The 26,111-nt window shown below is 38.0% G+C and overlaps 2 protein-coding genes and 1 long non-coding RNA gene across 6 annotated transcripts; all 3 read right to left on the reverse strand.

Annotated features, from left to right (window-relative positions):
• Positions 1-3,608: 3,608 nt before the first annotated feature.
• On the reverse strand, positions 3,609-5,216 carry LOC129350998 (uncharacterized). Its single transcript, XR_008604612.1, has 2 exons — positions 5,073-5,216; positions 3,609-4,109 (listed from the first exon to the last, which is right to left on the reverse strand). It is a non-coding gene; the product is annotated as an uncharacterized LOC129350998 (long non-coding RNA).
• Positions 5,217-8,329: 3,113 nt separating this feature from the next.
• btc (betacellulin, epidermal growth factor family member) lies at positions 8,330-21,555 on the reverse strand. 4 transcript variants are annotated; one of them, XM_055004019.1, is made up of 7 exons: positions 21,438-21,555; positions 21,071-21,285; positions 16,700-20,037; positions 16,002-16,109; positions 11,637-11,739; positions 11,193-11,336; positions 8,330-10,370 (listed from the first exon to the last, which is right to left on the reverse strand). In XM_055004019.1, exons 3-7 carry the CDS (start codon positions 16,737-16,739, stop codon positions 10,223-10,225), a joined length of 543 nt encoding a protein of 180 aa, XP_054859994.1. In that variant the 5' UTR covers positions 16,740-20,037; positions 21,071-21,285; positions 21,438-21,555; the 3' UTR covers positions 8,330-10,222. The 4 variants fall into 4 exon arrangements, with proteins under 4 accessions (XP_054859994.1, XP_023120399.2, XP_054859993.1 ...); XM_023264631.3 differs by having other exon boundaries at positions 16,700-17,421; positions 19,840-20,037; positions 21,071-21,545; XM_055004018.1 differs by having other exon boundaries at positions 21,071-21,545.
• A 1,792-nt stretch (positions 21,556-23,347) lies between these two features.
• On the reverse strand, positions 23,348-24,948 carry gng10 (guanine nucleotide binding protein (G protein), gamma 10). Its single transcript, XM_023264634.3, has 3 exons — positions 24,773-24,948; positions 23,637-23,764; positions 23,348-23,536 (listed from the first exon to the last, which is right to left on the reverse strand). The coding sequence occupies exons 1-2, from the start codon at positions 24,851-24,853 to the stop codon at positions 23,639-23,641; spliced, it is 207 nt and encodes a 68-aa protein (XP_023120402.1). The 5' UTR covers positions 24,854-24,948; the 3' UTR covers positions 23,348-23,536; positions 23,637-23,638.
• Positions 24,949-26,111: the final 1,163 nt, after the last annotated feature.

Genomic DNA, 26,111 nt, shown 5'->3' on the forward strand with positions numbered 1-26,111 from the left:
TTTTAAAATACAAATATTCAAAATTACAAATAAAATATTTTCCATAATTAAACATTTAAAAAATACAATTAAACAAGAATATTAAACATTTAAAAAAATACAAAACATTACATTATTAAACCTTTAAAAAGACGAAACATTTAATTAAAAAATTGAATGTTTAATTAGAAAATTACATCTTAAAGACAATAAAACTTCAAATAGGAATTAAACAGAAAATACAATGAAGCATTTAAAAAGAAAATTAAACATTAAAAGGTGGTAAAACATTTAAAAAGAAAAACCTTAACAATTTAATCGAAAAATTAAATATTGGGAAAGAAAAAAAAATTCAAACAAGCTGATAAAACATTTGAAAAAACAATTAAACATTAAAAAGACAAAACATTTCGAAATCAGACATTAGAAAAGAATAAAGGGTGAGAAAAGAGCAAAACTAAACATTTAAGAAGAATCAAACTAAAGACAAAACATTTGAAAAGACACCAGTTAGACTTTAGAAGATCAAATTAAACAGAAGAGACAATAAAACGATCAAAAAGAGCAAAAACAGATAAAGGTCTGAAAGCGTTTTCTAGTCTGAAACGAAAACATCAAGTTGTTTCTTCAAACATTTCCTCTTTCTATGTTCTTGGTTTGATTGTGGATAGATTTACTAAGAACTCATTTCAGAAAACTGCTTTCCAGATAAAGTCTACTAGTAGTTGAAGGCATTTATCAAACTAATGTTACCTTCTGATCTCCACAAACTTTACTGTTCAGTGAAGAGAATCAAAGTTTGTTGAGGATTTCTAAAAAACCCTCAGGTGAAGGTCTGAGAAGAACTCAGATGGATGGTCTAAATGTGAAATCAAGACTCATGGTCACAAGTTTTAAGGCTTCTGTTAACCATAAAGTTCAAACTAACAGAAGTACTGAGAAACTTTTAAAATTTCAGTCCTCAGACTGTCTGAAGGTTCAAACTAACAGAGAACTACTCAGGAACTTAGAAGATATCAGTCCTTGGACTGTCTGAAAGTTCAATCTAACAGAGAACTACTGTGGGACTTAGAAAATTTCAGCCCTCAGACTGTGTGAAAGCTCAGGTCCTGAGGACTCGGGAGGTCTGGAGGCTTGGAAAGTCTTGGAACTGAGGGTTCAACCCTTCAGCACAAAGGCTGAAGTCCAACCTCCTGAAAAAAACGGTCGAGTCAAGACTCAAGTTAAAAAAAAAACTCGAAAATGACAAAAAATAGATGATAAATGCGCAAAAAAAAGTAAATTTAGTATCTGAGCAAGTAGCTCAGGGGATAAGAAGACAGACTCCCAACTGGAGGGTCGTAGGTTCAAGACCCACCACTGGCATTTTACTTTCTTTGTCTTAGTCAGAATTTGGAGAAAATTTAAGAACTGTCTGGTCTTGAACCAGCGACCTGCAGCTCTACAGGCAAATCCTTAACTCACTGAGCTACAGATCAGATGAAAATAAAATGATTTCGTCGTCCCTTTGTCATCGTAGTTTCCAAGTGACCACATGGGTGGAGCCAAGGCGGAGCCTGGGTGGAGCCTTGGGTGGAGTCAGGGCGGAGAGTAGGCGGGTAGGTGGGTGGCGGCCTCCCCCCTCTACTCCCCCACCTCCCCCCACCACCCACCACACCTTCCCCCGCCCGACGAGTTTTTCGAGTCTCCACGAGTTCTTCGAGTCTCGACAGGTTTTCCCGAGTTTCTGGAGTTTCCACCAGGTCGGAGGCAGAACAAGTTGTCATGAAGAGGTGTTGAAGTCGGCCAGGATGGACTGACTTTTTACAGCGACTGGAAGACCACTAGAAGAGCAGGTCTTTAACCACCATCCATAAAATCCATGGAGTCGCTCCAGAGAAATGAAGGAAGGTCAACTTTTATCAACCTCCATCCAGATGTTCAACTTGATTCAACCTGATATCCTTACTTGGAGATTTTTAGCACCACGAATCTTTAGTATCACACTTTATTATCACTTATTAGGACTTTAATGGAATCCACCAGCAGATTTACTTTTTGTTGACAAACTTTATTCTTGTCGTCGTGGGACTGCAGTATTTAAAACTGTTCCTTCTATGTGACCTCATGTTTGTTAGTTTTAGTGGAGAATATTTTTTTAGTTGTCGATTAGTCTCTTAAAAACCAAATAATAAATTGGATTAGTCAAGAGGTTTAAATTTCTTACTTTGTCATATTTTAAATATGACAAAAAAAATAAAAATAAAGTGTCTTGAGACAATTTGACCTGTAATTGGCGTTATATAAATAAAATTGAATTAAAATTGTATGTATCTTGTAATGTTGGAGTAATTCAGCCATATATGTTGGAAAACACATTTTCTTTGTCCATTAATCTGTTGATTGTTTTCTCCAGTAATTCATTTCTTGTTTTGGTTTATAAAATGTCAAAGCCAAATATATTCAGTTTACTGTCATAAAAAACAAAAAGATTTACATTCATGATGCAGGAATCAGGCAGTTTTTCACTTTTTATCTTAGTTTAGTCAGAAAGATAGTTGATAATGTGTGAATTGTTGCAGCTTGTGAGCCGTAGAAGGTTTTAATCTTTGGGGCCGAGTGTCAAAAAACATTTAGAAACCAACATCAACAAAACACTCAAAGATTTGAACATCATTAAAGGGAAATCCAACTTTTGCATGACAATGTCTAATTAAAGGACATTTATTTCCAACGTAAATGTGTGATATTCATCCTCTGGAGCTTTCTCTTCACATCGTCTTCCACCTGGACTGCTTTGGTCGGGAGCATGTGCAACAAACATTTGAAAAACTGCACTTTAACATCAATGAATGACACTGAAGTTTAATCTCTACATAAATGAGACTGAGTCTGGATGTGCTGCTCTGTCATTAACTCCTAAGTTTAGGGAAAGTTCAAACAAAAGAGGACAGTTCAGATAAGACTTGAGAATGAGCTTATTTTGAAACAAACATCTCAGACTTTCTGAGCTTCAGCACCTCTAGCAAGATATTTTAACAACAAGCAACTCAAGAGATCCAGAAGTTGGAGAGAGTTAGCTTTAGCTGAGCCAAAGAACATGTGGGACGCTAACCTAGCAAACATTTCAGACTTTTCTCTGTGAATTCTGAGAAATAATTTCCTATTTAATGACAGAGCTACACATCTTAACTCAGTCTCATTAAAACAGACTCTAATTCAGTGTCATCCATCCATATTAAAGTGCAGTTACCCAAAATGTTTGTTGCATGAGCTCCAACAAAACCTGTCCAGGTAGAAGGCCACTTTGACAAACAGGAAGTGGAAGATTCCAAGCAGATTTATAGAAGGGGGAACCGGACTGTACTAAGTGTGGTCGAGTATAGAGGGGTGTTTTGTGGGTTTTTAAGGCTGATAATGATTATTAGTGAGACATTTGGAGTAGATATTCATTTGCAGTAAATGAAAGTATTTAAAATCTTGAGTTAAACTTAGAAGAACACAAACTCTAACAGGAAACTTTGTTGATACGTTTTTGTTTTGTTTACAGATGTTAAGTTAAAGGAGTTTTATTCGTGACGTATAACCAATCAAATCACTCCAGAAGACAGAGCGACCACAGGTAGATTAAGGTTCAGAGCCAAAGTAGCGCCATTTTTAAATGTATTTATTACCGTAAATCAGTAAAAAATAAAATACTGATAATCAGTAAATCAGTCAGCCCACAATTACTACAATTCTACAATGTATGTCTCTTTCCTTTGACTTATTTGTACAATATACGATGTATATGATGGCGTTTTTTCATACCAAAGGCTATACTATGATGTTTTCTAAGAGACATACAATGCTACTCTGTTTGTTCTGGCCCTGGGCTGATGCACTCCTCCTCTGTTGTTTTCTGGATTGTACTCAGCTGCATGCCTTCGTCCACTCGGCCTCCGTTGACTCGTCCCGCCTGCCGTCTCTGGAGCTGAAGCTGGATTGGAACAGACCAAAGTACAGTCCAATCACGATGCCAGCTGCCTCTCAAAAGGCTCCTTCATCTGGCAGGTGGCGGCACTTCTTCTGAGGGGAAGCTGAGCTGGCCCAGCAGAACTTTGGAGATGTGTTCCAGTGCTTGGTGGATGTGTAGGGAGATAGAGAGGGACCTTTGAATTGTTCAGAAAGGAAAACAGGAAACCCATTGGTAGTTTTAGTTTAGGGTGCTACTGTGGTGTGTTTTTGGGCTTAAAGAGGTGAACAGGAAGACTTTTTTTTCGTATTGATTATCTTTGACTTTGTTCCTGGTTGGAATGCCCATCAATGTCAACATGAAGTTCACTTTTAGTTCTGTTTATTTATTTTTATTTTACTAACACCCATTTGCTTTTAACCCCCTCACATGTTGTGTTGTTGTAAACTTCCTCTTTCAAATAAATTCTCGTCTAACCCTCTGGAAACCAGTGTTTGGACTGTTTTGGTGTTGCTCCTCACCTACTTCAGACAGCCAGGACAAAACAACGTTTTGTGGACCAAAGGCTATACTATGACTTTTTTAAGAGCGACATGCTATACTATGACGTTTTTAGAGCGACATGCTATACTATGATGTTTGTTGGGCAACACTCTATACTATAGCCTTTTTAAATTGACATATTACTATGACTTTTTTTTTTTTTTTTTTAGCAACATATAAGAATTTGAACAGTTTTAAAAATTACTATACTTTTACTTGTGCAATGAAATATTATTCTACGGCATTTTTTAGACGATATATACTCTGATGTTTTCTTGAAAAACATACTATTTTGACAATATACTGCACTATGACATTTTTTGAAACACATATCCTACATGACAATTTTAGGCAACATCCTATCATTTTGCACTTTTTGAACCACATAATAATCACTTGGGTTTTTTTGCTGACATGCTATACTATGAACTACAGGCCATACTATGTTATTCTTGAAAAGTATACTATACTTTGACATTTTCTGAACTACATCCTATACTATGGCGTTACACACAGAGTGCTTTGGTTACATGTTGATTTGTAATCTAGATTTTTTTCTGTTTTGTTTTTTGATGGGATTACCCCAGACCTGACCGTGAACACCGTTGACACCCACCTGAGGGAGACGCTGCCTAAGATCTCAAGGCTGCTTGGTCGTGGTCTTTCTGGTCCTGCTCCAGAACGCCTTCATCAACTACATCTTCTTTTGAAGAGGCCCTCAGATGCTGCAATCTCTGACCTAAAGGAGGAACTGCTACTTTCCCTCTGTAACGAGACGGCAGTTATTTTAAAGACCCAGCTCCTGGCGGCTTTGAGTGAAAATTTAACATCCATCAAAACTGAACTACAGACAGTTAAATCTGAGCTGTCGGTCAGTATTTCAAACATCAAGTCTGACCCGGGTGCCCTAAAGCACGCTGTGGGTGAAACGGAAACTTCACTCTCCACATCACCGACGACATCGTCACACTCCAAAGCAGAGCACCTGTCTGCTGAACTTTTAAAAGTGGACTATAAATGTGAAGAATGTGAGCAGCAGCAGATTGTGAGCAGAGGAACAGATGTGATCAGAAAGAAGTCATTTTCTTGTTTCTGATACTAGAACTAAACGTATCTTCAACATGGATCATCTGCTTTTAATGAATTAGCAGCAACATCACAACAACAAATGAGACAATTTTCAACAAATTAATGAAACTGATGTCATTTAAAATCATCAGAGTCTGTTTTGGCGTCAAATTAAAGCTGATTACTGACAACTAGAACATTAACGTTACTGTTTTAATCACATTTAAGTTTCCTGAACGTTACATTAATGTCAACCAGCCACAGTTTTATGAACTTAATGAACCACATTACAGGAGCACAACACACTTCAGCTGTTTACATGAAACTCAATACATTAGCTTGATGCTACGTTAGCTTTAATCAGGCTACAACTGAGCAGCTAGCTCGGTTAGCATCGCTAACATTAAAGCTAATATTTACTATGCTAACTTTCTTCTCTGGTCAACACACACTGAAACAAACTCCACCAACATCTGGAGTGCATGGCACACATTACATCTGACACTAAAGCCACATATAAAGTGCATTAAAAGCGGCACCGATACGAAAATAAACATTTACTTACCGAACTATTAGAGTCCTTTCAGTGTCTGCTGGTAGAATCAGCCGAAGGCAGAAGACTGGTTAAAACAAGCCAACGGGCAGGAAAACTGTCTGTGGAAAATGTTCTGCTGCTCCACCGATAAATAAACCAACAGTTATTATATCAGAATTAATCCAAAGGAGGAGACCAGAATCTCTGCTGCCTCCTCCATAGGACCTGTCAATCATTCCAGACCGGACTGTCAATCAAGTAACCCCGCCCCCTGGCTTCGAAAAACTTTAACGCTCATTATAAAATTCAATATTGATTTATTTTAGGATCGGCCACCTGATCTCTCATTTTGACCATGAAAACTAACGAAAAAAAAAAATGTACATACAGTCTATGCACCGTACTCTGTTTGGCTCCACGCTTGCTGATGACCACTTCCGGTCTCAGAAAATGAAAAAACGGACCTTTTTTCGTTTCTGTCTCTTACTGATTTTTCTTCATATTATTCTAAATATAAAACGAAAATCAAAGCATTTTAAAAAAAAAAGTCGTATATCCCTTTTTGATCATGAAAAGGAAAAACGCCTTGTATTTCAATTTTAATTTTTGCATTTTAAAATGAAAATCAAATAACCACTCGTTTTTTGTTTTTCAGCAGTTGAGAAGGTTCTGATGGCACAACAATGAGAAACAAAACAGCTGCCAGCAAACCTGTTTGTAGACAAAAAAAAACAGACAAGGACAGGCTTCAAACTTTGAGGAATAGTTTTGAGAATTACTCTTATTTGGTTTTGGGTTGTTTTCCGATGATCAGCACCAGCATAGTGGCATTGCTCTGCTTCCAGTGTTTGTGCGAAGCAAAGCTATCCAACTACAGACAGACATAATCCCTACCAATCTCCTTATCAAATTCAACAAATAAAGTATAGACTTTTCTCCAAAATGTCAAATTATTCGTGTGATCGCCTCGTCTTCCTGGGTGACGCTATTAGCTGTTCTCCATTACAGAAAGTTGTAGGCTGTTTTAGGGTGGCTAGAACTTTTAAGCATGTTTCAGGAACTGCAGCTGTAGAGCCTCGTTCAGGGCTGTTTGAGTAAGAATAAAGGATCGACTGAAGTATAGATGTTTCTAAACGGCCCGAAAAGTGCTGTGCAGGTCTTGATGCTGATTGGTTAAACTCAGAAAGCACAACCAAGCACAGTTTTTTTGTTTTTTTTTTTGCTATCTTGATGTCCTTGCCCAGTAGAAGTGTCACAAAATTCACCATAAAAGCCAATGTGAGAACATCTCCATTGTTCTGTTTCCTACAAACTCACAGAGCTGGAGATTGTTTCAGTAACTACTATTTGCTGTTATTGTGACAAACTTGAGAGTTGATATCGTAGTTGAAACTATGGAATCTTACACCGCAATGGAAACAAAAAAGTTAAATGAGTCTATTCCTGTAAACTTTTGCATTATGTTGTGCTTGCACCGAGTTCCTGCAGTGGAAAGCCACCTTTTGACATCTGCCTTTTTGCCATTTTGTAACTACTACTGCTCCTGAAAAATAAATGTATACTCTGTATGAGCCTCATGTTACCTCAAATAAGATAGCAAAAGTTAAATACAATTAAATGCAAATGGCATGCAATAACAGCTGAAGCCACTGTCTACTTTAGTCTCTTGTTTGTTTTGATCTGAAATTCAAATGCATTAAAAAGCAGGAACATCAGTTTTACTTTACACACTGTGAATGTGTGTTTGCCACCTGTTCTTTCCTTGGTGATTCAGATGATGTAATTGTTTTAAAACTTCACACACTTGCTGTTAGCGACTCTGACAGACACTTTCTGGATTGTTGACAGAGTTAGTACCAAGGACAAAGTCACAAACAAGATAATTCTCTTTTTGCCCACAGGATTAAATCACATTATGTCAGAGGACGATACTGTGTTAACAGTCTCACACTGGTATTTGTTGGCTCACACTTTGGACTCCCGCTGGTGATACAGCACCATGGCAACGCAACAACACAATGAAACTATATAATGATGATTTATTATTGTTTAGATACTACGCACAGTCTATATCATGACTGTAGAAGTGATAGTTTCAGAAGTACAGTGGAGTATTGGGTATTCTGGAAAATCTGTGGACTCAGCAGTGGTCTTGTCAACTCGTTGGTAAATCTACATTTAGAGGCCAATGAAAACTGTCAGTTTGACTGGAACAGATTCCAGCAGTAACTTTTGTTTAAATATTTGAAATAATGTCAGTGCATAGTACATACACAGGACATTAGGCATTTATTGATATGTGACATATTAACAGGAGAAGCAGGCTTCACTGACTTTGTCGTAATTCTCCTCAGACTACATTTCGAGTTCATACTTGTACAGATACACATTAAAAGCCCAGTGGAAGGCTCTCAGTTTGGAAACTGTCTCACAGTGGAGCACTTTCACTTCAGTCTCTGCACACAGGCTGCCTCTGTAGCCTGGAAGCTTCCCAGCTCCAAATATACAGATCAAAAAAGCCTCCAGCACAAGTTCTCCTTGTCCTCCTCCAACCCAGGAGTCCAGAACTGCATCCTTTAATATATATCTAAGGCTCTTTTTGCATTGCTAATGTTGGCAAGTAACAATATTCTGTGTGAGTTTAACCCTCTAAACCCCAAAACCTGCCGGCAGGTTTGAAATGCATGTTAGGTTTGTTTGTTTTTTTTTTTTTTTTTAAATGAAAAAATTACAACATTTATCAGAGCCAGAAACTGTACAAACAGAAAAAAATCTATGGATTTTTAACTTTCCGACAGTCCTCGAACTAATTATGTTTGACATGTCATTTCATCAGAAAACGTAACCAAATCTAAGGCTAAAATCGGGATATTTCATCAAAATCACTTCATTGAAAAAGGGCCAAAAATTAACCTTTTTTCCCAACCAATTATTTGTTTTTGGCACAACAGAAAAGCAATAACTAAGTTGGCCTCTACAAATAGTCAAAGGATAAAATTCTGAGCATTTTTATCTAAGCAGGGTTGAACTGCAGACTTTGTTTCCACATAGAATAGATAGCAGCAGACAATTATGAAAACAAATGAGAAATGGAAGTGTTAAAATATCTGTAGAATGTGAAGCCAATATTTTGTTTTGTTTTTTCTTTTTTCTAGTTTTGGTAACACTTGTGTGCTCTTGGAAAAATGCTGTACATGTTGGTTCCGGATTATTGTTGTTGTATTTTTTGAATAAATAATAAAAAGAAAAGAAAAAGCTTTTTTTTTTACATTTGTGCCAACTGTATCATACCGCACAGAAGACATTTTTTGAGTTCTGTCCACTTCTAGCCTTGTTTGTGCTGTTTTCACTGAGGTGCAGGATTTTATACTGCAGAAAATAATGACCCCCAGTGATTAAAAGGAGACAAGAGTAAATAAACATCCAGGAAGTGCTTGGGGTTCAGAGGGATAATGGAGCCAATTTAGTGGATTGAGGAGGAAGTGATGCAAACTGTTGAGTTTGTGGTGCAGATATCAAAACACTGTGCTTTTCTGAAGTGACACTAAAACAAAACTAACAGTAAGCAAATTAGAAATAGCACAGAATGACACAAAGATACTAAACAGCAGCTGCTGTTACTTGTAAGATTTCATATTTCTATACATTTATTTAAGTGACTAGAATTCTCTAAAGTGAAAGTAGTGTCTTATCCTCCTTCAGTCTTTTTCCTTGTTTTTTGGTTTCCAAGTGTCTCCCACACAGACCAGTAACTGGTCAGCCTGATCAACTGTTACCACCAGCTGCCAGCTGGTGTCACAGCTTTTCCAACATAGCAACAATTTATTTAGCGCCATGCAGTCAGCAGCACTTAGAGAAAGGCTACAAGTGCCTGTTGCCCTTCAGTGTTGGAAAAAAAACATCCTTGCCACCAAACAAGCAGCTAAACACTCCAACTTGTGCTCATTATGACTTCAGGAAGTCCTCTTCTTTGTCGTTTCAGACAAGGCTGTTTGTTAAAAGGAGAGGTACAAACTCCTGACTCTCTATTCAGAAATGTCCTTCTTCTGAGGCCCCAGTGCTGCTCAGGGACATCTGATAGTTCACTGCCATCGCTTCGAGACAAAAGGCAGCAGCTTTGCATAAACGCTTCCCAAACTTGTGGATGTGTTGGCCCAGATTCCTCACACAGAGTTGGTGTGCAGTGGTTCTGTTGAGTCTGGAGTTAAGGTCGTGTGTGTCGCACCGGTGTCCATCATGCTGAGCTTCTCTGTGCCGTTCCTCGGTTCTTCCCTCCGTCTTCCTCTCCGCCGACACAATCTGCACCTACGACTGAGAGAGAAGCAACCACAGTTCATACAGGAGCCAAGACCAGATTATTAATATGCAAAACTAATAAAAAAAAAAACCCACAGTCGTTCAATTATCACACTTCCATTTTAAAGGAACAGTCTGGGGAAGATTTTTGAACCTTCCACCGCCACCGGCTTAAAAATTTGAAAATCTCCCATACATTGACCTGCATTGAAAATAGAATTTGGTGGCACTAACCCCAAAGGACAAGTCGTACGTGTCCGTGAAAAGGCAGCAGATTTAACCAAACAGCAGTATTTGGGGTCCTGACAGTGAGAGCGGGTCGGGTGGATGGTAGGTTTGGGTGCATTGATGAAAAGCTGTTGAGTCGTCGATTTGACCCCTTGGACATTTGGTACATGTCATTCCTCTGCTTTCTTTCTCCACGTTTCCTGCTTGACTACTGCAGCTATCCACTAACGGCAAAAAATGACATCGGGTGGTTGAGGTGAACAGCTGGCAAAGCTCTGCCGAAAGGTCAGAAGTTTAGTTCTAGGTGTTCGTGCACTTGTGACAGAGCAGCTCCACTTCTATTTTAATCAATCCAGCTGTTCACACCGGCCATGTAGTGTTTCACTAGTGCTTAAAGGCAACCCAAAGCTTCAATGTTGCTTGTACTCTGAACTGTGCCTGATCCTGTGCAGACACAGTCGAGGCTGAAAATACCAAACTGTTCCCTTTACATGCTGGTAAATCACATTTTGTCTGTTCCACGCACACAGACGCACACACACGCACACACACACACAGACACACACACAGACAGATGCGCACGCACGCACACACACACACAAAGCTTACTGTGAGCAGATGCAGATGAAAACAATGAGAAGAATGATCAGCACAAGCCCTGCAATGGTGCAGCCAATTATGATTTGTCGATTGTCTATCAACGGGTCCAAGATCACAAATTCACACCTGGGGCCGTCATAACCAAACCAACATCTGAGACAAAGGAAAAAAAAATTAGGCTTCCCATTTCCATTCTTCCCGTGCTTTTATGCAGTTTTAACTTGTACCAATCTCTTTGTCTGCTCATCCAGACTCATTAGGACTCATTACTGAAAATCCATATAGTGCAGGAACATAATGAACAATGAAACAAGTCTGCTACTTTTCTTTCATTTGTTCTGTACTGTAATATCTTTGTTGCAAAACTCCTAACACTGTCTCCTCTTTGCAGCTACATCTGTCTCTCCTCATATTTCCCTCAGCCATCGTTGTTTTTGTGCAGCTCTCTCTCACCTGCAGGACGGTGCGTTCTGGTCCTCCACGTAACGACACTCCCCGTGGATGCAGTAGTTCTGCAGTTCCTCAGGACACTTTGAGAAGTGGCCACTCCACTGTTCTGTATATGTCGTGTTTGTTGGAGAAATAAAACGACAGCAGGTTAGTTTCAGATTCGTGCTGCACTTTTTCAGCTGCTAACATGCTCACTACAGAAGTGAGGAACAGTGAACTCAGCTACAGGCCTCTCATTTGATGTAGTTTTAAGGAATAGTTAGGGAAATGGGCTTATTTGCTTTCTTGCCAAAAGTTAGGCGAGAAGCTCAACACCACATGAACACAATAAGACTGGAAATGGAGTGACGCATTTATCACCTGTAACACCCTCTGAGACTCACCAATGACCACATCTCTACTCCGGGCCAAGAAACAGTCCCCAAATTAACCCCTCATTGGGATGTGATTAGTAGTAATTTGTGCACTAATCATTGCTACCCTAATCAGCATCAGAAGCACTAGTCAGTTAAGCTATTATCACTATTATTAATGTTTAACACTGGCTACCTGTGGCATTTAAGATGTTATGCAGCTGCCACTACCCCATGCAGCCCCCTTCTTTAATGTCTACATGTTGTTAACCAAAATGTGGAAAGTGAGGCAGATGACAACTTCTAAAACCACCAGAGTTTGGTAGTATTTTCTGCAGCCACATGCAGCATAGTTATGTCAAAGTTAATCTGCAATATACACTGCATGTCCAAAAAAAAAAAAAAGTCACCACTTGGATGTAACTAAGCAAATAGATAAGAGCCATCCATTGGATAATGACTGCAGTGATGAATATGTTTAAGCTGCAACAACTTATTTAACTCTAGCTGATGCAGGGAGGAGCTTCTCATTTCTTAAACAACCATGCTGGAAGATGGAAGATGGAAAGATGTTAATCCGTCTCAGAAGGGTCAAATTATTGGCATCAAGCAAAGAAAACAAGTAAAGAGATTTCTGAAACTACTAAAGTCGGGTTAAGAACCGTCCAACGTATTATTAAAACCTGAAGGATAGTGTTCATTCAGCGTTTTTGTCGTGAAAACGTCTGTAATTAAATCATTAAAGGTATTTCACATTTAACAAACAAATCTACGTAAAATAACAGAACCAAGACTTCTTTTTCTGGTCATTTTCACTGCTTGTATCCAATTCTGAAAATATATCTGCAGTTAATTTGACACTTTCATTTAATAAACAAAGGGAAATGTGTGTGGAATTGTGATAAATTTGCAAATGCATTTAAGTGTTATTCAGAGTTAGGCTTTTAATGTGACTTGTTAATTCCCAGACTTAAAAAAGCTTTTGTAGTTTAATTTATATTTTCATGCATTTAAAAAATATGATATAAAAGTAAACAAATCCCATAAATTTAGAGATTTGTTTCCCAGTGTATGGTCTCTAGAGGACTTTGACATGCGGGCATTTGCTGAATAAAGCTTTTTAGTGGGAGAACATCTTAATTTCAGTGTACAGACATGAAAGTAGCATCAACCATCTCATGTAAATAAAGACATCTGACTGACTGAATGAGCAAATGAGTGTATTTCTGTCTGTGTGTCACGTTCTGTCAGTTTGCTTCTTTGACCCTCACCTTCTAACATGGCCTCGTGTATAAATAGACTGTTTACAATACAATCTGGAGGGGAAGCCTGATGATGAGTGATGGGAAAGGCCCAGTCTCATCAAGATGTTATTCCCCACGTGCCTCGGTTATTCAGAGTATTCACCAAATGTTGAAGTTTTAGTAATCTTTATCCTGTACTTTACTCACAAACGCATGAAAACACGTAGCTGCCAGCAGGTCATAATGTTGAACTTCTGACCACCAGCTTCACATAGCACATCTTATACAACTGCCGCTATCTTTACAACCCACTCCCTATAAAATTATCTTTGAAAATGAGCTCGTAAAACAACACTGCTGTTCAGGTGACATCAATGGGAGCGCTTCCCTTGTTAGCCGAAACCTGAGACCGGGCCTGCTGCCGTGACCTCAGTTCTGAAGGGAAAAGTCTCCAGTTACAAAGTTGAAAGAGATAGTTTGGGAAGTGTGTCTGTATTCGCTGACTTGTTAAGAGTTTTCAGAGATGAAAAGATCGATACGGCTCTCGTGTTTGACAGCTATGAAGCCATAAAGACTGGAAAAAGGGGGGAAGGGTGGTCTAGCTCTGACTGAAGGAAAATGCCTTTAGCACCTATAAAGTTCACTAATTATTATGTCTCGCTTGTATAAATGGTGCAACAGCTAAAGTGTGAAAATGTGCTTTGTTGTGAATTCTTTCTGTGCAAACCATTATTATTTGTGGTAATAGTTGCCTGGGTTGATTAGCTCCGACTCCAGTGCCGGCTTTCTGTTAAATCCCTTTATTGATTCATCATGACGGCTGTTGCCAGAAGTCAGCGATGTCGTTTTCTCTGTCATATTTAGGTTATTTTTCTGGTTAATAATGTTCCGTTTAAGATGCTGTGATACCAACTAATTAAGCTTGATGTATAATGACTTTTACGCCACCTCAGGCCACCATTGCTGCATTATGTGAGGTTAATTAGAGATACACATTTGAGCGTATTTTCGTTAAGCAGCAGTTGTCAGTTATGTTTATTTGTAATTGTTGCTACTTAAAATCAGATAATACTCGCATTCTCTATCTGGGTGTTTTAATTGCAGAAACTTCTGCAGACAATGGAGTGGAAACTTCTGTCCTTAAAGACATCCAGCAGCAGTCTGATGTCTCTGACAGCAGCTCAGTAAATTATCCAGCCAGTCTAATGGGGAAGAAACCCAACATGTTCAATGTGTTTCATTTTATATCCGGTTTTTCTGCACTGCCGAGCTAACAGGCTAAGGTTTCATATTTGGCAGACAGACATGAAAGTGCCGTCATTGTTCTCATTTGAATTTTTGCCAGAGGGGGAAAAAAAAAAAAAAAACATGTCCGAACATTAGTTAGTTTTCAAAACTTTTAACCCTTTCAAATTCACCCATGGTTGAGATGTGAAGTTTTGTGCTTCCAGACGATACCATTGACACTACAGCTGCCCCCTCAAGGAGGTCGAGTGGGATTTTCTCCCTTAAAGCAGTTAAAGCATCAAAGACACTTCAATGCAAAGACTGCAGTTAATTAGCTGCTGTAATTAGATCAACTACCCAACAGATTTCGTTAACCCTGTCTTGACACAGCAGGGGTTGATATGTTTTTAAAGAAACACTTGATCAGTGGTTGACCGATGGTGATTATTAGAATATAGAAAATTAGAGTGATAACCAATATTTGGAACTGAAAATATGAATATCAAAATTAAGAAGAAGACACACTGAATCTTGGTGAAATGTCTTTGCTTATTTATGTTTGAAGGAGGTTTATTAAAAGAGACAGTTTCAACATTTATCCTTCAGAGTTGATAGGCTGTTACTTGTGACTTGAACCAATCAGATGGTGCTATGGGCGGGACATAGGTCTATACCACAGACTGATGACCAGAGAAAGACAGCTGCATCAGAGCCAAAGTAGGGCATTTTTTAAAATTCATTAAGTCAAGAATCAAATTAAAATGTGTATGTATTCAAAAACTGAAAAAAATGCTGATAACAGGCCAAGTTAACATTCAGTCAAGCCTTATGCTTATGTTAAACTGCTACTTTTGACAGCTTCTATTATGTCTCCATTACAATAAATGTCCTCACTCTCTCATGTATTTTCTGTATTTTTATCTTTGTTTCCGTACTATAGAAAGTAATTCAAGGGGCCTTATCCCACCACTTAATCAAACTTATGGTTGCAAGATGAAAAACAATCTAATCCATTAGTTTAGACAAACCATTTTTTAATTAAAGAGTGATGTTCACATATTAATGCTGGTAATTGCATCAACCTCATATTTTGCGTAATTCAAATTCTAATATTCGCTTTAGTTGATTTATACCAACTTCAGGCTGAGATAACTTAATGAAATTGGCTATCTAACTTCATTTTTCTTTACCTTGAGTTCAAGATTTCATGTCCCCTATGTTAACATGCCTGGACAATTTCAGATGGTTAAGACATAATTAAATAATACCTTTAATTGTAGAGAAAAAGCTTATTCCAATCACTCAAGTTAGTTTGTTGGTTGAACATAATTTCATTAGAAATTGTCGTAACTCAAAAGCATTCTTTTGTACAGCCCAAACATTATATTTCTACAGTGTATTAGCAAGTCTTTATGTAGATTTGTTTGCATGTTCATTTCCACATGTCTGCCCCGTCCATTCATCCATTAAACCTCCAGACGTCTAAGCAACCAATACATTTATGGTGCCAAGAAGGGCCCGCCCCCTTTCCCTTCCATATCTACCTGTACAATTGTCTGTGTCGCCATGGCGATGACAGTGGGGCACAGTTCGATTGGCAGACTCGTCGGTGGCATTCCCCTCTGCCAGGCAGTATTTGCATAAGGCCAGGGCTGCAGCCAGAAACACAAACAAAACGCCGATCACACACAACAAATTACACAACATTTTAGCCAATGTATGACCACATTCCACTCAGAGGATTTGCATTGGAGATGACAGGAGTTCTACTACGACACATGTTATAAATAACATTCCTGGTGACTCTCAGAGCAAATAAACGCTCACTGCAGATACACAGATGAAGATTTGCGCAGATAGATATAATATCACTGTGAATTCCCAAATGCCATCCTGTGGTAAACCTGTTTTGACAATGACTAGTAATGACAGAGGATATATTGCTTGTGTTTGGGCTCTTCCTTCAATCATTAACTAACAATGAAGCTGTACTGCTCAGTGAGAGAAACACTTTCTTCAAAATGTATTTGGCTGCATTAGTTTGAAAGCCCATTAATAATCAAAACAATACATAATGAACTTATATAATGGCCAAAAATAAGGAAGAATTATATTTAAATATCACTTTAGTGTGTTTGTTTGAGGTTTCCAAAAGCCACAATGATAAATCAAGTCTTCTGTATATGACCAATGAGAAGAGAAAGTGATTCAAGCGAAAGGATAAAACAGCAGTAATTCTTACCTGTTACTATTCCTACATAGAGTTTGTACACCTTGGCCATTTCCTCAGTTGATAAAAGTGCTCATCCAGTGTATGAAAAATCAGTTTCTTTGACAAACAGAAGTCAAGCAATCCTTTCTCAGGGGTCAATGACCTTTGGAAAAGGTGTGGACAAGCCGTAGAAGTTCCCCTGTGGTGTGTCGTGTTGCGGCTCTTCATTGATGGCGCTTAAGTTCATAGTCAGTCCGGAAAGCTTGAGGCTGGATCCAAACACACACACCCACACACACACACACAGACACATAGACATATACATAGACAGCCCACAGCCGCTCTCTGGACTGTGACTGGACTCAACTACAGTGTGCGAGAATAGAAAAGTGGGTGGTGACACTGAAACCCAACTCTGCTCCCCGCCCACACCTTTAAAGGAGAAGACAACTCTATTCAGGCCTCTCAGGTTGTTTCCTCTTCAAAGAACAAGTACGCCTTTATACCTGACGATCCTTCTCTTAAGAATGAACCGATGGGTGGAGCATTCATTGACATTAAACAGCCTGTTCGCCGGCAAAAGGACTTCAGACTCTATTTATACATTCCACTCCACTGTCTTTTGGAGCTTTGTGGGCTTTGTGGACCAACAGAAAGCAGATAGATGTAGGAGGACAGACAAAATCAGACAGTGAAAATGGACTGTTGCAACATCTGGACTTGTAGTGGGTCTGATATGATTCGTGCCAAGTCTGAAAGAAGTGGAAGAAAGGTTAAAGTGAAAGGTGGTTTCAGCTAGTGCTTTATTTTGCATATTATTACTATTTTATTGCCACTACTGCACTACATGTCCGAGTTAAATGTTACTCCACTACATTTTAGATAGTCACTTCACGGTTAAGATTTTACCACCAAAATATGTCATGTGCCCATTAAATGCAGTACATTGTCATAAATTAAAGCATCCATCAGCATAAAAATGCATTAGATTAACTCCATATTGACCAAGTACAACATTATATTCTGGCTGTTTACACATTAATCTATCAGTAACTATGGTTTATAGCACAATAAATAATCATGTGACATTCATGTGGGTCTAAATTGAGTATCTTAACTTTGATACTTATTGTCATTCTGATAGTACTTTCAAACATTCACCAAAAGAATATTTTCTCTGCCGGCCGTTGACTTATAATTGACTAATTCTACATTGTAATCTGACTACTTTGTGCCTGTACTGAGGTAACTCTTAATACAGCCAGTCTGGATATTTTGTGTTTTTCTAAACTCAGCCAGGAGATGGCAGAATTTCACACTTTCACTTACAGTTTTTCTCAGTCTCTTTGGTACATTTCTCAGCTCAGAATTGAAATTCTCAAAACTATTTGTTCAGTCTTCACATCATTGTGTCACTTGTGCACATCAAAAAAGCAGTTTCTCATTTCTCTGAACAAGCTGCAAATGCTTTGGTACATCCATGCAAATGATTCTGTACAATTCTCTGCTTTTTCCTACATTATGAATTGCTTATGTCATGTCAATCAAAATGTATTATAATGGGTCTCTGTTGAATAGTCTCACCCTCCACAACATTTAGGCATTAGTTCATCGTATAAGTCTTTACAAGCAAAAAGGTTGAACAAGTTGTCAAAATATGTCAAGGATATTTCTTTACATTTCCATTAGAGTTTGTTCTAAATCTGTCCTAAATTGGTAAATTGCTCCCAGGTGAATCTTGAATTTCTGTACGAAGGGAAATGTGTGAAGGGTTTGGGTTTTCTGAAATCACTCAAAGACGCAAGAGAAGATATTTGTGATGTGGATGAGAACCTGTGGCCCAACAGACAGGAACATCAGGAGGTGTAGAACGACGGCACTGTAATTCCTACAGCACTGCATGTACAGTTTTCCCCAAGGAGATTGTCCTATGTTCACATTTCTACTTTTATTTTTTTGCTTTTTCTTTGTGCCATGTGTGCTGTTTTCCTTTCTGTATTGCAATGACGTGGTCTGTTGACAAATTGCAACACAAACAGTAAAAGCGTAAATGTGAATCTTGTCCAGTCTCTTGCAATCAATCTCCCACATACACTAAGGTGTAACTTATGATTTACAATAATTGTCATCAAAACTTTAGCCATAGTTTACATCAGAATATTCCTCCACAGTACACTGTTATAATGACATGACTAAGCAATCTGACTGTGTTATCCACACAATGACACAAAGACTTGTCATTCTGATGGCACTGACATGTTCATTGACACAGATATTTACTTTTGAGAGATGAACTAAGGATTTTCAGCATGAGACTGGCTTTTGCAGGTAATCCATGGTGTTTTGCTATTTGTACAAATTGTTCTGAGAAATGCACTTACTGTTTTGCAAATGTCGAGGATGATTCGAGAAATATACCAAAGCGACTGAGAAAAACTGTAATAATTGCACAAGTACTTGTTTTGTGACTCTATAAATTGTATCTATGTTTTATATAACTATCATAGACTGTATAATGTGCTCACCTTTTGACCATATACCTGTGTATGCCCAGTCACATTACAGTTACTATTATTGTTAAACTTATCCTTTAACAACCTCTCTCGTGATTTTCCTATAATTGTCCTATTTGGCAGAGAACCAAGAATTCCTTTAACTAGCACTTTGAGCCATCGTAAAGAGAGCAGCAGAGCCAAAATGGACCCATGTAGAGCTGTATCTATTGCTACAGCTAAATACAAACATTAACCTCTGCTACACAGACAGATTTATCAAGATTAGTATATTAGTCACAAAGGAATCTACTCTACATATGTGGTTTTTATTTTTATTTGCATATGTCAGTTTTCATATTAGCACCAAAACTATACAACAATTCGGGTAGTGCATCATTTAATTAGTCACTTGCACCACTAAGAAATAGTCGGACAGTTTGGAAAATACTCTCCTTTGCAGAGAGTAATGCGGGAAATCAGTCCTGCACTCATATCTATACAGTAAATATTGTGCTGCAGTTAGCAACTGGTTAGCTTAGCATAAAGCTAAGAGGGAAACAGTGAGTCTGGCTTTGTCTGGTTAGCTATCAGCACTTCTAAACCTCACCAATTAACTATATCATGTTTGTGTAAGTGTCAAAAAGTGTTTGTGTAAATAAATACATATTGTCCTACCAGGAAATACATCACTACATCTATGCATCCATCCTCCTCCTGGGGGATCTCAAGGCGTTCCCAGGCAAGATGAGATATAAATTCCTCCCAGGGAGTTCTAGGTCTACCCCAGGGTCTTCTCCAAGTTCCCCAGGAATCTTCTAAAGGAGGCACCCAGGAAACATCCTAATCAGATGCCTGAACATCCTCAGTCGGCTCCTTTTGATACAAAAAAAAAAAAAAAAAAAAGCAGTCACTCTCCTCTGAGCTCCTTGTGGATGTCTGAACTCCTCATCTTCTCTCCCAGGCTGAGTCCAGCAGTTTTACAGAGGAAACTAATGTCTGCCACTTGTATCCAAGATCTGGTTGTTTCAGTCACTACCCAGAACTGATGATCATAGGTGAGATTTGGAAAGTAGAATGGCCGGTAATTCAAGAGTTTTGCTTTTCAACAGACTGGTACAAAGCTGGCATTACTGCAGATGCTGCACCAGTCCATCTGTCCATCTCACACTCTGTTTTAGCAACAAGATCCTAAGATACTTTTAACTCCTTTCATGGTGCAGCAGCACTGCTTCAACCTAAAGGGGGCAATACAACGATTTCCTGCACACAACCACAGCCTCAGATTTAGAGGGGCTGAGCTTTATCTTGTCTGCTTCACACTTGACTTCAAACCGCTTCAAAAGCTAGAACCACAGCATTAGTGAAAAGTGAAGATGTGACTCTGAGGTTCCCAAACCTCAAATTCTGGGAGCCCAATACATCCAGCGGTAAAATCACATGAAGACTACAGAGACCTCCAGATGCCCCTGGTGTTTAGTCGGTTTTTAACTCAACAGTTCACTAAGGACTGACTAAAATCCCACACTTAACCTCTTATGCTCTTTCACCCTTAAAAGGCCGTCCCTGTGTCAGTCAGTAACAGCTCCAAAACTGCAAGGCCAAACTGCTCGACCATGGCTTCAATGGATAATAAACACTTTGACAACTGCAGGTTTCTGTGTCAACATCACCTATATTTTGGCCACATCATAACTGTAAATTAGAGAGTAAATAACAGCCTTTTAAAAATGAGACAGTGACATTGATGTTATTGAACTTGATCTGAAAATACTCAACTGCAACTCAAAATTACAAAATGTGATGCACAGCAAATGCTACATATTCGTCACAGTAGTAGCAGACAGCCTCTTCATTAAATGTGTAACCTTAAAGTGGTGGTGGGTCATGTTTTAATAGTAGATATTACCTGATCCAGCTACAGCAAGTTCAGCGTAGAAACTCTCCATAGAAAACTGTCAGGCTGGCTGCTGCCAGGCCTAGTTAGTGCTCTCCCCCTCTCTCACCATCTTCTCTCCTTTTAGGGCAGCCCAGCAGTGCAGAAGGAGCAACAGGTGTTCCCCATCTGCCACAATCAGCCAGCTCAGGAACAGGTGGAGTGCAACCAATCAAGCTTCATCCATTCTGCAATATAACCAGACGCCACCCAGCTCTCAGTGCTGGATCGTGACACAGCTCGTAAAAGTTCACAGTCTGAATTGCCAGTTTGTAGTCCAGTCATAGTTATAGCTCTCGTTAAGAGCACCGTATTTTGAGAAGACTTCTTTTGTAGTTACCTCTCGCTAACCTCGTAAAGATAACCGCGTGTCTTGTTTTCGTATTCCTGAGATTGGCCTTTCTCCCCTAGGTGTTACCTACCGCGAGTTAAAGTTATTCTTTAGTCTTGTTACAGTACCTCCCGGCCCCTAGGTGCCGCTGTAAGATCCAGAGCCTTTTGCTCTCTATTTCCGTTTCCTGTTGAAGTCCTAGTTTCCGCTTGTAGTCCTAAAAACCTTTGTAAATAAATCAGTGTTGCATTCAAAGACCGTCTGTTCATTTCCTGCACCTGAGCCACCCTGAACTCCGTAACAGAAAACACTTCCAGTACGTGCATATAGAAACATTTTAGAGGATTTAGTAAGAGCATTGTAGTATAACATTACACTAAATATTTTGGGGATGTCACTTTGAAAAGGTATTCTTAAATGACACTTTAAATTTGTAGGAAAGAATGCATTTATTGCAAACCAATACAGTTAAAATAGATTTCAAAAAAAAGTTTTGAATTGTAATATTTTTAGTAATGTGCATTGCAAATTAATTTTCCGTTTTCAGGAAACAGCTGTCTTTATTTATCAATTATGCTTAAATTGACTTAATTAACCTTCCTGTTGTTTTCATTTATGGGCACCAAAAAATATTGTCTCCTTGTCTGAAAAAAATACAAAAATTCAGCAAAAAAATTCCCCAAATTTCTGAAAATTTGCAAGACCTTCAGAAAATTTCAATAATCCCTTAAAAGTTTTCTTTCAAAAAATTCTTGTAAATATTTTCAAAAAATGAGAAAAATCTTCCCCAAAAAATCGTAAAAATATCTAAAATGATTACATATATATCAGTAAAACTTCTGTTTTCTTGAAGAATATTCACAAAAAAATCAACCAAAATCCAGCGATTTTTAAAAAAATTTTTTTTGTGAATGTTCTTAAAGAAACATTTATTTAACATTTTTTTTCACCAAAAAATGTGAAAAAATTTGAAAATGTGGACATCAGAAGTTTCACTGTGAAAATACCTTTTTCCCCCACATTTTCAAATTTTAAAACGGGTCAATTTGACCCGCAGGCCAACAGGAGGGTCAAGGAAATCCTAATGCATTTTGCAGATAATTAGGGATTTAAAACATGCAAAACTAAAAAGCACTGGCTTCTTTATGCCCTCTGCCTTCACGGTTACGGTCTTTAAGTGTTGATAATTACACTATAACATAAATTCTTTACATTCCTAAGTAAGGGTTATCTAAAAGGAAGAACGTCTGAGCCCTTCAGTGTCGCATGTATTTCAACAAAAGTTGTTAGTCAAGGAGGCGTCAAAACGGTGACAGTATTGAGACTCGTCCAGGAAAAGTGCACTGAGAGGAAAAGGAAGTGATAAAGTAGAGAGTCTGTCTCATGACTGGCTAGACTTCTTTTAGGCTGATTTACTCTGTTTCTGGGACAGTCTACATCTTCATATATCTTCAATAGAAGTTTCACTTTATACAAAATAGACAAATATATTAAATAAATATGCACTGATTGACTTGACTAAGCCCATTCAAATACACACGATTCATACCTTATATGTAATCCACTCTCTACATCATGGCGATTTGTGTTTAATTTAGCACAGCCTTGAGCTTGTAAATAAGTTTTGAAAGGTTTTAAAGACTAAAAGGCTGAGTGAAATATTGCTCTGTGTGTTTGCAGTTTTGAACAGGAAGACTCAGTTTCCTCTCTCCGGCTGCGCTCCTAACTTAGACTGAACATCAGGAAGCTCCGACACCATGAGATTCCAAGGCGTAATTCAGAGCTCAGCTACAAACATCCGCTTCGTACAACTCATAGATAATCACTGTATGGACCGCTAGTGCCCACTGTGTGAAGCACAGATCACACTTCCACAGCAGTAGTATTTGAAAGCTTTTAAAATAAAGACTAAGATGAAACAGGTTTACATAACACCCTTTAATCTATTAAAAAAGCAAATTTGCATGGCCAGTAGTACATCAAGACATCAATGGAGCATTTTTCTTACAAAAACATGGAATTAAAATCATATAAATTGTCTGAAAAACAAAACATAATTCTTTTCTTCTGCGAGTGAGATGCCACAGCTGTGTCCACTTTGTCTTCCTCTGCAAAAGGTGCAAAACTTCTATGACTTATTTGAAATTCAGATACAGTATTATGTGTTTTTACTCACAAGCAAAGGCTGTGTGCTTGGTGGACTCTGACCTTCATACTACAGCGCAGGAGCGCGGTTCTCTGAAGGGGTTGCTGCCTGTAGGGACGCCCACCAGCAGGGCATCTTTGGCTGCGTTCTGCAGACAATACTGCTGGAGCTCTGCAGCCGCCTGGGACACCTGGGAGCAGAAAAACTCTGCATGGTACAACTCTCTGGCACATACATTCACTCTAAACATTAATAATTCATTTACAGATACATTTGTGATTCCAGATGCTGCACAACCGTCCTGCAAACTGCAACAAACCACATCTTTTGTCTAGCTGTTGAATGATATAGACCCCTCCAACTTACTTTGTAGAAAAATGCAGCTTATTAACATTCATAGCAGCAAAGTTAATGGATTATTAAAAATCTTTATTACTGATTTATTCATAGATCAAACTGCAGGGGATGGATGACGTTCTGGTATTAAAGAAGTAAAATGTCATTATTAAGTGATTTTTTTACTTAAGTAAAAGTACTGATACCACAATGCAAAATATTCCATTACAATGTTGCTTACATAAAAGTGTAAAAGTCTAATCAATTATATATTACATTTTTAGTTTAATATTACTGCTGTATTGATGTGTACGCAGCATTGTGCAGTTAAGGTGGAGTCATTTTTTAAAATTATTTCTCATTGGACTGGAACCAACCAATAGGTTTATTATTTTCTTGATTAATAAGTTGATTTGTTTGTTTTAAAAAAAATCCCATTGCAGTGAGAAATATTAGAGGCCAAAATGGCACCTTTACAATGCTTTAATTAATTGCCACAAGCCTCAACCTTATTAACAATAAATGTAAATATTAGAATTATTTAAAATCAGCATTTTTTTTATTATTTTGAAGCTGGAAATGTGAAATTCGGGATAATTATTACATTGAACAATGTTAAATTTGCAATCAGTTTAACTGTAGTTGAATTTTTAGTACACCATTTATGAGACTGTATGAAATGACCACACTGTGTCAACACAAGTAGTACTTTATATAAAATATCAAAAGCAAAATATTATACTGCACTGTGGTGCTTTTTAATTGGTCATATTTTGTAAATATATTAAAGTTAAACAAATTAAGAAAAGCTAATTAGTAAACCCCAAAAAACTCTCATTCTTTAAACTAGCCTCTCTGTTACCTTTATTCTTTCCACGCTGGCCTCCAGCTTCAGTTGTTCCACCAGCCGTCGCATGTTGGATAAGTTGGAATTAGAAGTCATTGTTTTGGGACAGAACAATCCGTTTGAAAAGAAAAAGTTTCCTCAGTCTTCAGACACCAGCAGTGACTCCACTAATGGGCAGAAAATGCTGGACAAGGAAGAGCGGCTGAGTTTCTTTCCAAACCTCAGAGCACTTCACTGAAGAAACAAGGAGAGATACAAACACACTGACCTCCATGTGTACTTCACTGACACTACACAGAAATCTGTTTTAGATCTGTATTCTTGAGGTGAAATGAAAAACTAATCTCACCGTTACCAATAAAAAGCAAGAATATGCTAAAAAATTTTGGTGTATTAATTTCATGTGATGTTTTAGTCGCTTTATTAGCAAGCTTGCATGGAAACTCACTCAAACTCTAAAATAGACACAAAAATAAATAAGCCAGTGAGCACCAAATATATGGCACGCATGCAGCAGATTCATTTTTGATTGCATCTTTCACTTTAAAATAGTCAAAATACTTTGAATTTAACTTCACATGTAGTACACTATCCTATTGAATTTATTTATAATTCCAAAGCTTTTTTTAAAAGTTGGCCTGTAATGTTACTAAATGGATTCCCATTAGATAGATAGATAGATAGATAGATAGATAGATAGATAGATAGATAGATAGATAGATAGATAGATAGATAGATAGATAGATAGATAGATAGATAGACAGACAGATAGACAGACAGGTAGACAGACAGATAGACAGACAGATAGATAGACAGATAGATAGATAGATAGATAGATAGATAGATAGATAGATAGATAGATAGATAGATAGATAGATAGACAGATAGACAGATAGACAGACAGGTAGACAGACAGATAGATAGATAGATAGATAGATAGATAGATAGATAGATAGATAGACAGACAGATAGACAGATAGATAGACAGATAGATAGATAGATAGATAGACAGACAGACAGACAGACAGACAGACAGACAGACAGATAGACAGACAGACAGACAGACAGACAGACAGACAGATAGATAGATAGATAGATAGATAGATAGATAGATAGATAGATAGATAGATAGACAGACAGACAGACAGACAGACAGACAGACAGACAGATAGACAGATAGACAGACAGACAGACAGACAGACAGACAGACAGACAGACAGACAGACAGATAGATAGATAGATAGATAGATAGATAGATAGATAGATAGATAGATAGATAGATAGATAGATAGATAGATATTTTATTAATCCCAAGGGAAATTCAAGTGTTTGGCAGCTTCCATGCAACAACATA

The sequence above is a fragment of the Amphiprion ocellaris genome, chromosome 17, assembly GCF_022539595.1.
Source record: "Amphiprion ocellaris isolate individual 3 ecotype Okinawa chromosome 17, ASM2253959v1, whole genome shotgun sequence".
Lineage (NCBI taxonomy): Eukaryota > Metazoa > Chordata > Actinopteri > Pomacentridae > Amphiprion > Amphiprion ocellaris.